The sequence below is a fragment of the Colias eurytheme genome, chromosome 2 (genome assembly GCF_061535395.1).
Source record: "Colias eurytheme isolate Ceu_HAF_F1 chromosome 2, ilColEury1 Martin Lab GWU primary, whole genome shotgun sequence".
NCBI classification, from domain to species: domain Eukaryota; kingdom Metazoa; phylum Arthropoda; class Insecta; order Lepidoptera; family Pieridae; genus Colias; species Colias eurytheme.
In genome coordinates, this window is record NC_142981.1 from 4,986,749 (window position 1) to 5,001,762 (window position 15,014).

At 32.2% G+C, this 15,014-nt stretch overlaps 2 protein-coding genes and 1 pseudogene across 2 annotated transcripts; all 3 read right to left on the reverse strand.

Moving 5' to 3' along the window:
- Window positions 1–527: 527 nt before the first annotated feature.
- On the reverse strand, window positions 528–1,330 carry LOC149910300 (uncharacterized). Its single transcript, XM_090109813.1, has 2 exons — window positions 1,095–1,330; window positions 528–753 (listed from the first exon to the last, which is right to left on the reverse strand). Exons 1-2 carry the CDS (start codon window positions 1,328–1,330, stop codon window positions 528–530), a joined length of 462 nt encoding a protein of 153 aa, XP_089965939.1.
- A 4,635-nt stretch (window positions 1,331–5,965) lies between these two features.
- Window positions 5,966–9,277, reverse strand: Snx21 (Sorting nexin 21). Its single transcript, XM_090112203.1, has 4 exons — window positions 8,889–9,277; window positions 8,456–8,677; window positions 7,619–7,812; window positions 5,966–6,516 (listed from the first exon to the last, which is right to left on the reverse strand). The coding sequence occupies exons 1-4, from the start codon at window positions 9,111–9,113 to the stop codon at window positions 6,390–6,392; spliced, it is 768 nt and encodes a 255-aa protein (XP_089968329.1). The 5' UTR covers window positions 9,114–9,277; the 3' UTR covers window positions 5,966–6,389.
- Window positions 9,278–11,932: 2,655 nt separating this feature from the next.
- Window positions 11,933–13,087, reverse strand: LOC149910302 (NADH dehydrogenase [ubiquinone] iron-sulfur protein 2, mitochondrial pseudogene; annotated as a pseudogene).
- Window positions 13,088–15,014: the final 1,927 nt, after the last annotated feature.

Here is a 15,014-nt window from a genome sequence, read left to right on the forward strand (position 1 = left end):
TCAACAACGTCCCACGAGGACTCGGGACATTTGGTCTAATGAACACGTCTAGTTGTGCTGCAACTCAAATAAAAATGCCACGCTCTTTCAATTAACTCCGGCAACACTTAGAGGTCACATCCATCTTCAAATGTCGTGACTGACGTGACAAATGTAATTAATGCGAGGCGATCAAATAGGCTTTCGCAATAACTAAGTTTATAATAGTAGTTGATACAAAAAAGAGAGCTGTTTCGCGCCAGTTCTGATTGATTGATTGGAGTGATATCAATTTTATTTCCATGAAGATATACCTAAGCGATACAATATTTTTTAATTCCATTTTAACATTCTTTCGGCTCACGACTTTAGATCTAAAAATACAATATTTTGGTAATCTTGCAGCTACAAACTAATTATCTACTTATCTCTTTGTTAGTTAATTGATGAGTATTCAATATTCATTTGATCATTTGATAATGAACATTTTTAAACAATAAGTATCAAGTCCATAGACAATTACATATTTATTCAATTTTGAACACAAATTAAACATCCGATGTACTAGGTTCGCACGCGGGTGGACGCTGTTTAACTTTATCACGCTTCCGCAAATCGTCTCTAAGAAGGATGAGGTTCTCGTAATGTTCTGTGGAAACGTCTAGAAGCTCCACGCAGACCTTCACTGCCTCCGCCTGCTTATCGCGCTCCCCATCCAGCGTGGTTTCCGTGGCTTGCGTGACTTTCAAAACTGTCTCCACCATTTCGTTTAACCTACGTAGAACACACTTGATAAAAAATTTATCGCTATTCCAATATCTTGTACATAATATACAAAAACGACAACTCCATATTTCTATTTACATTAGATATTATTTAATTACGACATTTCTATGTTTTGTAATCGTTTGTTGATATGAGTAAGTGATATATTGTGTCGTTTTTTATAATGTGCCTAATTTAATAACATTAAAAATTAAAATATGTAATTTAAAGCAAACGGTTATAAGACCTCGATCTGCTTCTACATAGGTCTCCGTTACTTTTCTATATTCCGAGTTTTAGTACAGAGTGCACTACAGATGAAAATAATAATTTGATATACATATACGTACCTGCGTTTTCGAATTTCCAGATACATGCCGAAGAAAAGCGTAAGGATAATAATGAATGCCGTATTCAACTGCTTCCATGTGACATATTGGACCATTATTGGCCATCTCGTTACATGGATCTTTGGTATAACATCCCATATACTAAAATCCGGTATAAGAAGGGTTATAGGAAGAGCAAACACAGCCAATGCTATGACGATAGACACAGCATCGCAATCTGTTTGGTTCGAAGACATAGTCCTTAATTATTCTTATAGGGAATCAGAGCTCTAAAAATTGGTGTCTTCATATTTAATTTACTTTTTCGTATACGAATGTGAAATGATTGTAAATAAAATTGTGCTGAAACGTCTGTGTGATGAAAGATGCTTTTGACGTTATATAAAGAAGTGTGTTGTCTATTGATAACAATAGGGAACTTATAAGTAGGGTAATAGACCGGGAGATACTGACACAAAATTTCGAGTCATTTGTAGCAGGATGGCGGTTCTACAGGGGTCTTAGTACGCAATGACAAAAAGAAAAATGATGGTGTGAACGCTGGTACCGGTGGGTTAGTCGCGTGGGCGTTATTCGAACTCGTCGGAAAAATAGCGAAAGTCAAACGATTTGTAACACAAAAATTTTAGAATTTACCGATAGCCCATAAAAAAGAAGTAGGCGGTAGTGTCATGCCATACTTTTCCGGTATGACTTACAGCCCGCCATACCGACGCGAATGTGTTGATTAAAAAAAAACAATTATTCAACCATTTGTACCAAGCTAACTTTTGCACAGGTAACCATTGTCGTGCAGCCATTTACGAAAATCGCCATGCCATACTTTTCGGACGATTCCAAATGGTCGCCATACCGCCGAAAATCTGCAATTTTTTTTTATTTCGCCTATCTTTTTGTACCAGTATTGCATTTGACTTTTTGGAGAGTATTTGATAAAATGTGACCATTATTATATTTGCCATACTTCTAGTAGGGGGAAAAAGTGCTGTCATACTTGAAAAATAAATTTATTATTAATTTATATAAGTGAAGATTTCCAACACCTAGATCTTTGAAATTTTGTATTTATATTCGTTGATCCTCAAACTTACAGGAAAAATAAGTGCCATACTGTTACAAATCGTTTGACTTTCGCTATTTTCCGATGAGTTCGACTAACGCCCACGCGACTAAGCCGCCGGTACCAGCGTTCACACCATCATTTTTCTTTTTGTCATTGCGTACTAAGACCCCTGTAGAACCGCCATCCTGTTACAAATGACTCGAAATTTTGTGTCAGTATCTCCCGGTCTATAATATTATATTGGCATTAAAATATGTAATATTATAACATTACTAGCGGTCCGCCCCGGCTTCGCCCGTGGTACATGTTTACGTTTTCTCTACATAAGAACCATCCTCGTACTTCAAGGAATATAATAAAAAAAGAATTATCGAAATCGGTTCAGCCGTTCTCGAGTTATGCGCTTACCAACACATTTTGCGATTCATTTTTATATATATAAGATTATATAAAAATTCCACATGGTTTTTAGCAAATGGCCGTAAAGGCAATGTCCGTCACATGTGACGCTAGCCGAGGACACTCGCACGGCATATCAATTTCAACTAGGTATACAATAAAATTGGATGGTCTCCGGAGAGGGCTTAAACGATTCGCCGTTTTGTCTCGGGCCCAGCTGTGTAATGACCGTAGCAGGAAAAAATTGTCAGCAAGAAAACGCGAGGGTAGTCGGGTTTATGTGCTGCGGCAGCTGGCGTTGGCGGGCGGCGACGTGCTCCTAACTGCCTCTGCTTATCTCGCAAAACCCGCGCCAATTTTATTTATCGAAAATATAAACCGATTTGCAGAGGTCCCTCGTAAATCTAGACGGCAGATTTATAGCTGTTACCAGCCGCGCTTAAACAAAGTTACTTCTTGAGCAGTTTTGTTTATCTATGGACTTTGGGTATTTCAAGGGTATTTGCTAATTTTTTGTATGCACCTGTTTGTTACTTTTAAACAAGAGTTTTAACTTCGATGATAGGTAGATAGGCTTTGGTCTTAAAACAAAGACTTAAGTAGTCTTTCATTTCTTATGGACCCAACCAATACATGATTGAGAAATCACTTAGAACCTACTACGTATACATATGATAACCCAAAATACGCTAATGCCTTATCTTATCATAAACCTAACATTTCTTTATTATATTTATAGTAAAATCAACTTACGTGTCCATCGTCAGTTAACATGCATAGGCCATATGCCTCCCACGAATTACAGGGCAATCAAACGTGAATTAAACGACATGGGTATAAGTTCATTACCTATATGAAGGGAAAATTGTACGTATTCCCTTAACAATTTACTAAATAGATATTTTTATGATGTCCACTTAATATAAGTGGATAGTTTGTTTATTTGTAAATCGATGGATCATGGAGAGCTTCTATAAACATACAATTTGAGGGATTCAGTCAATTATGTTAGAGTATCTACTTAATATGTAATTTATAGTTTTATATGCAAGTAAAACCTAATTAAAAACTATCGTATTAAATATTTTTTATGGGTTCAGAAGAATAATTAAATAAAACTCATTGCAAATAATTCGAATTCTGGATATCCAACGTCATTTCAACAACGTTAATTTTTCACACAGGTTTTACTCTGTTTTACTTAAAATAAAACATGTCGACCAAAATTACAATTGTATGCCATGATTAGATTAAATCTGTATTGTGTCTGTTTAAAACCTACAAAATTAATATTGAAAAGCGAACTCCTTTAAATAATGAGTTCACTTATTTGAAAAATGATAGCTGGGGTAGGTACAGAATAAAAAGCTATAAATACTGATTCAGATCTTTATTTCAATATAATGTCTACAAATGGTGTATAAATATACAAATATAGAAATTATGAGTAAAATGATTATTGCAATGGTAGTATATAAGTCAAATGGAATTTATTTGCCTGATTATAGGTACATACAGCTAAAATAAATAGCTTAGCGTAAAACTGAGTAAATAGCAAAACATTTCATTACACAATAACTTATAATAAAATATAAATATGACTCGATTTCGAAAGTAGAAGATAAAATAATATTCTTAGATTATGGATTGGTCTCCGCGCGCGCGCTACGACTAGATACCGCCGGCGTACTTGAAAAATGCGGCAACTTATAGTACGCCGAATTCGGCGTACCCAAGCCAGTCGTGTCACAAGCATTGTGTGGAGAGGGTGAACCGATAATTTATAAAGATTTTGAACAAAATCTGAAGTAAAATGCCTATTTGTGTCATAAAACTATTTAAAAATAATACAACAAAAAATAAGAAAGACACTGCGATCACGTACCATCACTAAGTATCGTATTATTCGAAATTTCTCCTTTACTTCGAAAAATTTTTCTACGAAAATACGACGCCATTCAGTGTTGCCGTATTGCATATCCAAAAAAATACACGTGGTTGAGGAAATCTTTTAGCAATAATTTCAATACTATTACTAATACATGTACCTATAAAAAAGTATAATACAATAATTTATTTCTGTTTAACCGTGTTTAATAACTCATATAATATGTTTTTTTTTTTATTTCCGCCTTTTTACTTTTAAAAAACTTTTGTGACTATAGTATAGTAGCGTCGCAAGTGGATTTGAGTCACATGTTCATGGATTCGATTCCCGGCCAGGTCAGGATGAAAAAAATATTTTTCAAACTTCTTTCCAAGATGCCAGATTTCCCATTTATGAGGTAAAATTTATGTAGCTGGCAGCCCAATTCTTCACACACACTAGCGTCTTTACAAATTGCCTAACACACACTACAGAAATGAGTTGCCGCACTCACAGAGCTATTGTTTTTAGGTGGGGCGGTATCTAGTCGTAGCGCGCGCGCGGAGACCAATCCTTAATCTAAGATAATATTATTACTTATAATGTACATATTTTTTATTTTATTTTACATAACACAATATTCCGTGTAAATCATTAACTGTCAATAGTTTCTTTAATTTATTTAAGCTATAAAATAAATGTTTTCTATTGCATTTTTAACATAATTTTAAATAAAACTTTACATATCAACTAGATAAGATTTTTTACATTCACTAAGCGATTTTTCCATGCTTGGATAAAACTTATCCGTCCAATAAATAATTACACGATAATATTAAAATGTCACGTAAACTGTCAAATACGGGCAATAAAAATACGTTTTTAAAATGATAGTTTTATACATTATTCGACGAATAAGTTTTATCCAAGCATTGAAAAATCGGCCCTAAGAAAATATAGATAAAGCAAAATTTAAGTGACCTTTTTCAGACTAGCGCCATCTACCCAATCAGCTTTGAACTACGATAATTCCTTGATTTTAGAAATAGTCTCCAGTCATGACAAAAAATGGCATACAGAATTCTCAAAAGGTATAAAAAAAGATGTCTGTCTTAATTAATATTAAATTTTCCTAATAGCGACCAATTGACAAACTTGCCTTAAAGATAATTGTATGAGAATTTTATCACATTTTCAATATATGTATAAACCTTACAATAGTAAAAAGCTAGTTAATCATACGAAAGCACCTAATAATTATATTTGGTTTTCAATACCTAAATGTTACAAATTATGAAAAAGTTAATTGAATAAAACTTTTTCAACATAAAAATAAATAACCACCAAAAGATACGATATTTAACAATTTTTAAATATATATTTGCATTTGGCAATTTTACTACTTTTTCGCAGTTTTTTTTTCTTAACATATCTATTTCGTTAAAAAAATCTTAAAATTTTAATGGGATCACCCATATAATATGTTAATATGTAATTTTGTCTCAAATATAAATTTCAATAGAGATTCATCTAGACTCTAGAGTCTGTAGTTCTAAAATATCTTGAGAAGGAATCGATAAAAGCCTAAAAAATTAAGCTATTAGGTTATTTAGGTATTCAATATGATTTAAAAACTAAGATTATTCGTGATACTATGTAGTTTAAAATTAAATACTGTCATTATAATAGTATCTGTAAGCTACATTATAGCCTATTGTAACAGATTGCTTTAACCAATCTTAATTTGTTTTTAATAACTTGTCATATGGAATAATTATACATGCATACAAATGCTTATTCATAATACTTTGATTAAATAATAACTGAATTGATTATACCTATCGACTAAGTCTATATTTAGAATATTGTTTATAATATCATATCTTATAAGTTATAATACATAACTGGCTTATGCTAGGTGAAAAATATATTACTTAAAGCTTACTATATCTGCATCTAAAGCTGACTACATGGTTGTATTGAGGTTATCGATAGCGTCCATTAGACTGGGAACAGAATCTACTTTCATTCCCCGTCTTCGAAGATTGTTCAGTTCTTCCACTAGCTTGGTTTTGTCGCGTCCCAATGTTTCCCTGTAATAATAGAAAAGGTATAAGTTATGTTTAAAAATTTTTATGTATCATAGCTGGAATCATCGTTTTATAGTGAAGATAGTCAACCAATGTAGAATGTCGTGACTCGTGACGTTATCAAACCCATAACGCTGACGGTAGGCAGGCAGTCCTTGAGAAACAAAAATCATGTCAAGACCGAGATGTATTTCATTAATCTCTATCGGAACCACAGACACGACTGATACTCATTATTGAAGACCTATTGCTATTTATAAACACCATGTAAAAGCTGATTGTAAATTCACATTGTTCGTGGATAAGGAAATATTTTAGGAGTGCACTATTACAGACTTTATATCAAAAAAGGAATTCCCCTTACAATCTACAACGACACGAAACGAGATAGGATAGGTAGGTATTTATAATAATATTTTAAAACATTTATATCTCACATTCGATTACCATTTTTTTTGTTATTTTTTTTCGATTTCAATAATTGTAATGAGTTAAACAAATTATGTAAGTATACATTTACTTATTTATTAAACGTTATTCGCAGATAAGTTGTCACAAGCCAAAACAAAGCAAATAAAATTATGCCATTTACCTGGGGCTTATATCTAATTTACAAAATTAAAAAAGCTATTTAAATTAATGTTATTGTTAAAAAAACTGCATTTTTCAAAATAATAAAATAAACATTTTCGAAGAACATATTGCCGTAAAAGAAATCACAAAAATATTTCATTGTATTAGGGTGCATGACCTCTTAAATAGATCCATATTTAACAATAGTAATATAATTCAATTGTAATACAATCAGCTTATGCAAACTGACCTACCAAACTATCAATTGGTGTCAAGTGACTCATTAGTCACTACTAATACATCAATTTTAATAAATTACTTACTCATTATGGAAATTTGATATAATATATTTTGTAAAGAGACTACATTTTATTAATTCTACATATCTGTACAATTCATATGCAAAATCAAGGTACATATTGGTAATTTTAATTAATGTTTTACTAGTAATAACAGACAAACGAAAAACAATATCTATCGGCAGACTTTAAAAAAACTTATACAATAATTATAAGTTTAAACAAAACCTTACCATATAGAAATACAAGTATGCAAGAGAGGCACATATATGAGTAGTAATTCCGAATCACTGACAGCTTCATAGCGTCTCAGGGCGAGTTGTGCCCATTTCTCCACTGGGCCGGCCAGCGCACCACCACTAGAGCCCGCGCATGCCACTATACGACATAGCACACTTAATACCACCCTCGATCTGTCTGTGTACACCTGAAATGTTTATTAAAACCTTGATACTAATATCCTAAATGTGAATAAATGGATGTTTGTTAATTGTTATACTTTCAGACATTAACTGGTGACAGGTCAGTATGAAATTGAATAATACAATTTAGCACATAGTCTTCCTTTACAAGGGAAGCAGGGTTTCCAGTCTTATGCAATATGGTATTAAGGAGCTTATTCAAACTCAGTATCTTTAAATTGAGAGCAAAAACAGATATGAAAATTATTATAAATGGAGTTTTGAAATCACAATTCAGCACAATTTTTAGAATGTCTGAATCAAACTTAATGTGTTATTGAGCTTTGTAAATTGACATTAAGGTTACACACCAATAGTGTAAATAACTTCAAGAGCATCAGATAAAAAAAAAATTATCATACAAGTTGAAGCAACATCAGATAATGGTTGACAACATTATAGATTAAGCAATATGATAACAATGGATGAGTTTAAACAACAAAGAATTATCTCCAATTATTTCAACATATTTAAATGTTGTACAATCCTGTATTGTGTTAAATACATAATTAGCTCTATTTTACATTTTTTTCTTCTCATTACATGTATCAATCTAATTAACGGTGAATCATTTTTAAAATGGGATACATTATTATAAAGAATGCTTACCTTGTTTAATAGTCTGAAACTAGTCTCCAATACTGACAAAGCTTGATCATATTTCTCTTCACTGATCAGTTGTTTAGCTTGTTTCAACTCCACATCCTGGAAGAATGCTATGACTGGTGTCGAATCCCTTAGTCTGGATTCACTTGCTATCACATTAAGAAGCAACTCAAACGCTTCACATCTTGTTGATATAAGGCTGGGATCAAAATTACCAACAACTATCTAAAACAAGAAATGTTCATGTAAGAGAACTTATTAAAATATATAATTAAATAGTTCTACATACTTATTTTACAAAGCAATGATAATAAATTTAAGCTTTATTTCAAGTAGAGACAGAGATTTCAAATAGTAAGTTGTTATAGCCTGTTTAACTGAATAGATACATGAAAGCGATAATAAAGGACTTTGTTTACTAAATACTGACTCATACCTTGCGCGGGAAAGATATGTTGTTCATCATACCAGGAAATTCTTTTTTCAGACCATTATAGAGGGTCAAAAAGTGGGTGTAGCGTCTCTCCACATTAGCTGGCTCAGGATCATAAATTCTTTCTTCGGTCGAATCTTGTCTCGCTTGTAACATGTATGCTACGAACTTCTTTTCATTGTCTACACCCTCCACTGTACGAGAGGATACAATTTCAAATTTTAACATCTTCAATTAGTATTATTTGCAATGAAAATTAGGAACGGACATGTAATTTTTTCACAATTTTATACTGTTGCGAACAAAATTAATACGTATAATAACTAATTTAACTATTTTATATTTTGATTAACTATATAAATTCAAAATTACAATGACCAAAACAACAAAATCATCTGTGATCTGACTCTCTTGTCAGTTGTCACGTTCGTTCGAATGTCAATTGTCAATCATAAGCCCATTTGTTTGTCAAAAATGTTCAACAGATTAATAATGTGTTATTAATCTGATTTTAAAAGCAATCATCTACCGTCAAACTCAAACTCAAACTCAAACATTTATTTATTCAATTAGACTTCTTCTAGAAGCACTTTTGAAACGTCATTAAGTACATATTTTAATATTTACCACCGATTCGGAAAGCAGTATCTACGGAGAAGAATCGGCAAGAAACTCCATAGTTGCTCTTTTTAATCATGTCAGATTTACAATTTTACAAATTACATATGTAATAATATCATAATATTATATTATCATAATATGCCAAAGAACTGTCCTGTGGTTTTTACGCGACAACCCTCCATGGGTTTTTATCTTCCATATATTCCTTAATACTGTAATAGGCTCTCTTGACAAGTACATTTTTTATATAAGATTTAAATTTAGAACTACTTAACTCTTTAATATTATGAGGAATTCTGTTGTAAAAGCGTATACCTTGGCCCATAAATGAATTTTTAACTTTAGCTAGCCGGAATAATGGCATTTCAATTTTATTTCTGTTTCTAGTGTCATAACAATGTCTATCTCCTACTTTTGTGTGTAAGTAAGCGTTATTATGTACATATAAAATATTATTAAATATATACTGCGACGGTACAGTAAGGATACCAGTATTCTTAAAGAGATCTCTTAGTGAGTCTCGAGCACGCAAATTATATACAGAGCGTATGGCTCTTTTCTGTAATATAAATATAGTTTCTATATCTGCAGCCCTGCCCCATAGCAGAATTCCATAGGACATTATGCTATGAAAGTAGCTAAAGTAAACCAATCTAGCCGTTTCTTCATCGGTGAGATGCCTTATTCTTCTAACTGCATATGCAGCTGAGCTGAGCTTAGCAGCGGTGGTGGTAACATGGGCCCCCCATTGAAGCTTCTCATCTAATGTCAAACCAAGAAAAACAGTCGATTCCACAGGGTATAATACCTCCCCGTTTAAAATAATATTCCTTTTCACCTTTTTTACATTTGGGAGGATAAATTCTACACAATTTGTTTTTTTTGTATTTAATAGTAAATTATTAGCATTAAACCAATTGGATATGCGTAAAAGAGCAGAGTTTACTTCGTCAACATTTGTGTCATGTCTATCCACATTAAAAATTAATGAGGTGTCATCTGCAAACAGTACTATTTCACACATATCCTGCAAATAATAAGGTAGGTCATTAATATACACTAAGAACAAAAACGGTCCTAAGATAGATCCCTGCGGAACACCTATGTTAATCGGCGCACCGCGAGATTTCTCTCCATTAACGACAACGGTTTGTACCCTGTTCTGAAGATATGAAGCTATGAGATCCTGAGCTAAACCTTTGATACCATAAAAATTTAGTTTCCGTAATAGAGTGGAATGTTCTACACAGTCGAAAGCCTTAGAAAGGTCGCAGAATATCCCCAAAGCATTCTTTGAATTTTCCCATGCTTTGTTTATATGTGACAAAAGAGCTACTCCGGCATCAGTGGTAGAACGCCCCTTTGTGAAACCATACTGTTTGGCGTGCAGTAAACCATTTGATGCAAAATGACTATTTAATTGGTTTAAAATTAGTTTCTCGAAGACTTTGCTCAAAGTTGGTAATATGGAAATTGGCCTATAGTTATTACTGTCTTCTTGGTCACCACTTTTAAATAAAGGAATAACTTTGCTAAACTTTACCTTTCACCTACCAATCACCTACCATTATAGTCTGTCCACTATAAGAATTGCTTTTTGACAGCTCGACGGGTGATACCAGAAGTGATGTTCAAAAGATTATCGATTGTGATACCATTTCAATTATAAATTAAAAATATTATCATAAATCGAATCAGGTACGTAAATAATAATTACAACGTAAACGTACTAATAAGATATGTAATAATAAGACCACATATCTATGCATTGTATGTTAAAACTAAACTAAACTAATATTTTATTATTTATTGGTTTCTATCTTAAAATTTGGTTGTCTTTACGTTTAAATTATATATAACATAATAGAAGAGTTTTTCTGCATCGGATATATTTTACAGAGTATTTCTATCGATTATTATAATCTATCGACCCATCATTGAATAATTCTGTGTAGACATCACTAAGTGGGCGGGACCTGTCCATGAAGAACGATAATTATTTGTATGACATTTTAACATAGACAATACAATCCTTCATAGGCGTGTAGCTGTCAAAAAGCAAATAATATAATGGACAGAGTATAATAATTAATTAAATTATAAATAAATCCTAACTTCTGTTTTCATGTTTCATCTTAACTGTGTCTTCATCACGTCTAAACCCATATATTATGCAGTGTATACGGATGTACTCCTAGAGTTCTACACCACAGACCACTGTACCGAATTCAATGAAAATTGGAAGATAATCTTGAAACCTGGGAAAGGGTTTTCTATCGGAAATCCAAAGAAATGTCAATCAATTATAAAAAAGTATTTTTTTTATATTTTTGTTGTGTATAAAAATAAAATATAATGAATGCAAATGACTTATAGTTAAACAGCAAACAAACAAATAGAAATATATTATTTATGTATAATATTAATTAACGATCTATATCACCAAACACTATATCTATGGTAGCAATGAGAATTGAAATATCAGCCAGCATCATCCTCTTTCCCATAACAGCCAATCCTGCTAAATGAAGATAGGAACAAGGTCTTAGAAATACTCTATAAGGTTTGGACGTGCCATCGGAAACCATATACACACCCAATTCTCCTTTTGGACACTCTATTGAAGTATATGTAGAACCTGGGGGCACATTAAATCCCTGAGAACATAATTTAAAATGATGAATAAGCGACTCCATAGAAGTTTTCATTTCAGCTCTGGCAGGCAACGTGATCTTGGAATCATCCGTCCTCACTTCTCCCGCAGGAATGGAATCTAATACTTGGTTTATAATTCTTAATGACTGACGCAATTCCATTAATCGCAAAAGGTGGCGATCATAACTATCTCCGAAGGTACCAACTGGCACGTCGAAGTCATACAAATCATAATTTATATATGGATGTGCTATTCTTAAATCCCACTTTACACCTGTACATCGCAACATTGGACCGGTGAACCCCAAACTTATTGCTTCGTGTGCACTTATAGCACCGATACCAGCAGTACGTTCGTAATATAATCTATTCTCTGTGCAAAGATCTTCAGTTTCATCGCAACGTTCACCCATCTTCATACAAAGCTCGTGAACGTCGTCAAGATATCCAATCGGAAGATCCTGAGACACTCCTCCAACTCTCATATATGCATTGTGGACACGAGATCCACTCACTCTTTCAAATAGTTCATAAATTTTTTCCCGTTCCTCGCACATCCAAAAAAATGGAGTAATTCCACCCGCATCAAGAACAGTACCAGAAATATTAAGCAGATGGTTAGCGATTCTAGAAAGTTCACTCATGAGAACCCGGATAGCCTGAGCTCTGGGTGGGGCTTCTATATTGAGTAAATTTTCCACAGCCAAAACAAACGCTATTTCATTGGACATCGTACTTACGTAGTCGAGACGATCCATGAATGGTATACTTTGAGTGTAATGCTTAGACTCCATTAACTTTTCAGTAGCTCTATGTAAAAAACCAATGTGAGGGTCCGCTCGTAACACCAGTTCACCATCCAGTTCGAGAATTAGTCGTAAGACGCCGTGAGCAGCTGGGTGTTGTGGACCAAAGTTAATCACCATATTCTTCAGTTTTCTTTCAATTGGCCTAACTGTTGCGTTCCAGATTACTTTACCATACTTTTCCATTTCAGGTGTTGGATAGATCGCTACTCCTTCGAATTGTTTCATAAATTCGGGATCCGGGTTCCAGCGATGTCCATTTAAAGCTGCAAATATTCGAAGCTGCCTTATCCCTTGGAATTTGTTAAATAAAGAATTTACCTTTAAAAATTGCATTGCATATATTATGTTCTTGACGATAAATTCTTTTCGTACTTGTTTACTGCGTGTATTTCGCGTTTGTCACTATTTTCATAGATACTTAAAATTAAAATTTAAAAAATAAATCCAATTTTTATAAAGGTTAAAAAGGTTTTATATTATGATAAAATGATGTATGAAAATAAAAATAGTTCAATTTCAATAACATTATTATTTAATAGGTGTGTACGGTGTACCACGTGTGTACCTTTTATTAAATCTGAGAAAAAAGCTCACTTATATATACTTACCTATTTTTTGTTAAAATATTGATATAACAATGGTTGAAAAATACATCCTATATAGTAATCCTAGTAAGTAAATAAGAATGTAATCAACAGTTTTTGGTAAGAACAACTTGTATAAGTAGTATATATGTATAAAAAAAATATTTCTATAGGATTAGGTATCAGCAAATAGCGTATGATTTCATAAACCAAATAATAAAAGATTTTGTTTTTCAGTTCGAGCTTTATATTTATAACATGTCATACATATTCATTAAATACAATTTTTTTTATAGTCATAATATAATATTGATAAATATGTGGATAAAAATAGGATGTATGTAGTCAACATCAAAAATTCCACAGACCACATAATAATAAACTAGGTTCATGTATATTTGTCATCTGTCAGTAATAAGCACAGAGTAATAAGTTGCAAGTTGGTTGCAAGGGAACCACCGTCTAAAATCATTTTGGTTGTTTCTTTTAACATTACGAGACTCGAGTCCCGAAATGTTCTGCTCTGTTATATTATGTTATTAAGACTAGTTTCCGACAGGTATCCATTTGTAATCGTAACGGCATGAACGGTGCACTTATCATCTTACATCTAGCTTACTCTATGGTCTGTGGAAATAAATAAGCACAATACATTTTAGATTACCTTTTTATGTTCTAATAATACCAGATTTTCTATATCGCATTAAAAATATTATCAGCAGACTGCTCAATATGAAACTGTATTTAACGTTGTTTAAATAATGAGTATTAAAAATTTAAATATTCAGTCCAATGCTTAAAATTGCATCTTACCTACTATTGGTTAAAATGGATAGCAACAATAATACATTCTTTCACGATATGATTTATTTTTAAACTATGTATTTTGTACAATAAAGTAAGTATATTATTGACCTTTATATAGCCGGTCCTACTTCATATATTCTTTTATAAAGTACCTATGAAAAGTTTTACATATATATCAGCTATACCCATTATATATAATTTTAGATATCTTTACATATATATTGATCTAAAAATATCTAGGATGGCAATTCAAGTCAATAGGTATAGGTAAATTTAATATACTAAACGAGTTAAAAGATTTTCCTAATAAAATGTAAAAAAGTTCACAGTTTGTATTAATTCAAGTTCTTTAAATTATAATAGTGTAAGTACCATGTAAAATGTCATATAATAATACTATTTGTTAGCTTATGTTAGCCATAAACGCGTGCAAAAGCTCGGTATGTTAATAAAATTTATATATGAGAATCTATTTTTTGTGTAAATTATACATTTAATAATTTAAAGTGCTATAAAACACTTAAGTCATTGTGAGCATATAAATTAACATTTTTCACTATATTACTTCAAAATTGTTTCATAAAAAGCCATTTTATTTAACAAATATGTCTAAACTGCGATGTTATTGCCATCAATTACTTTAAATTAATTAT

Bases quoted from the DNA above. Each gene is read 5' to 3' on its own strand.
- Snx21 (XM_090112203.1), bottom strand. From the start codon at position 9,113: ATGTTAAAATTTGAAATTGTATCCTCTCGTACAGTGGAGGGTGTAGAC. The intron at 8,678-8,888 runs GTATGAGTCAGT...TTCTTGTTTTAG, and splicing joins ACATATCTTTCCCGCGCAAG to ATAGTTGTTGGTAATTTTGA. The intron at 6,517-7,618 runs GTAAGGTTTTGT...CTATTATTACAG, and splicing joins CATACTTGTATTTCTATATG to GGAAACATTGGGACGCGACA.
- LOC149910300 (XM_090109813.1), bottom strand. From the start codon at position 1,330: ATGTCTTCGAACCAAACAGATTGCGATGCTGTGTCTATCGTCATAGCA. The intron at 754-1,094 runs GTACGTATATGT...TGTTCTACGTAG, and splicing joins CTGGAAATTCGAAAACGCAG to GTTAAACGAAATGGTGGAGA.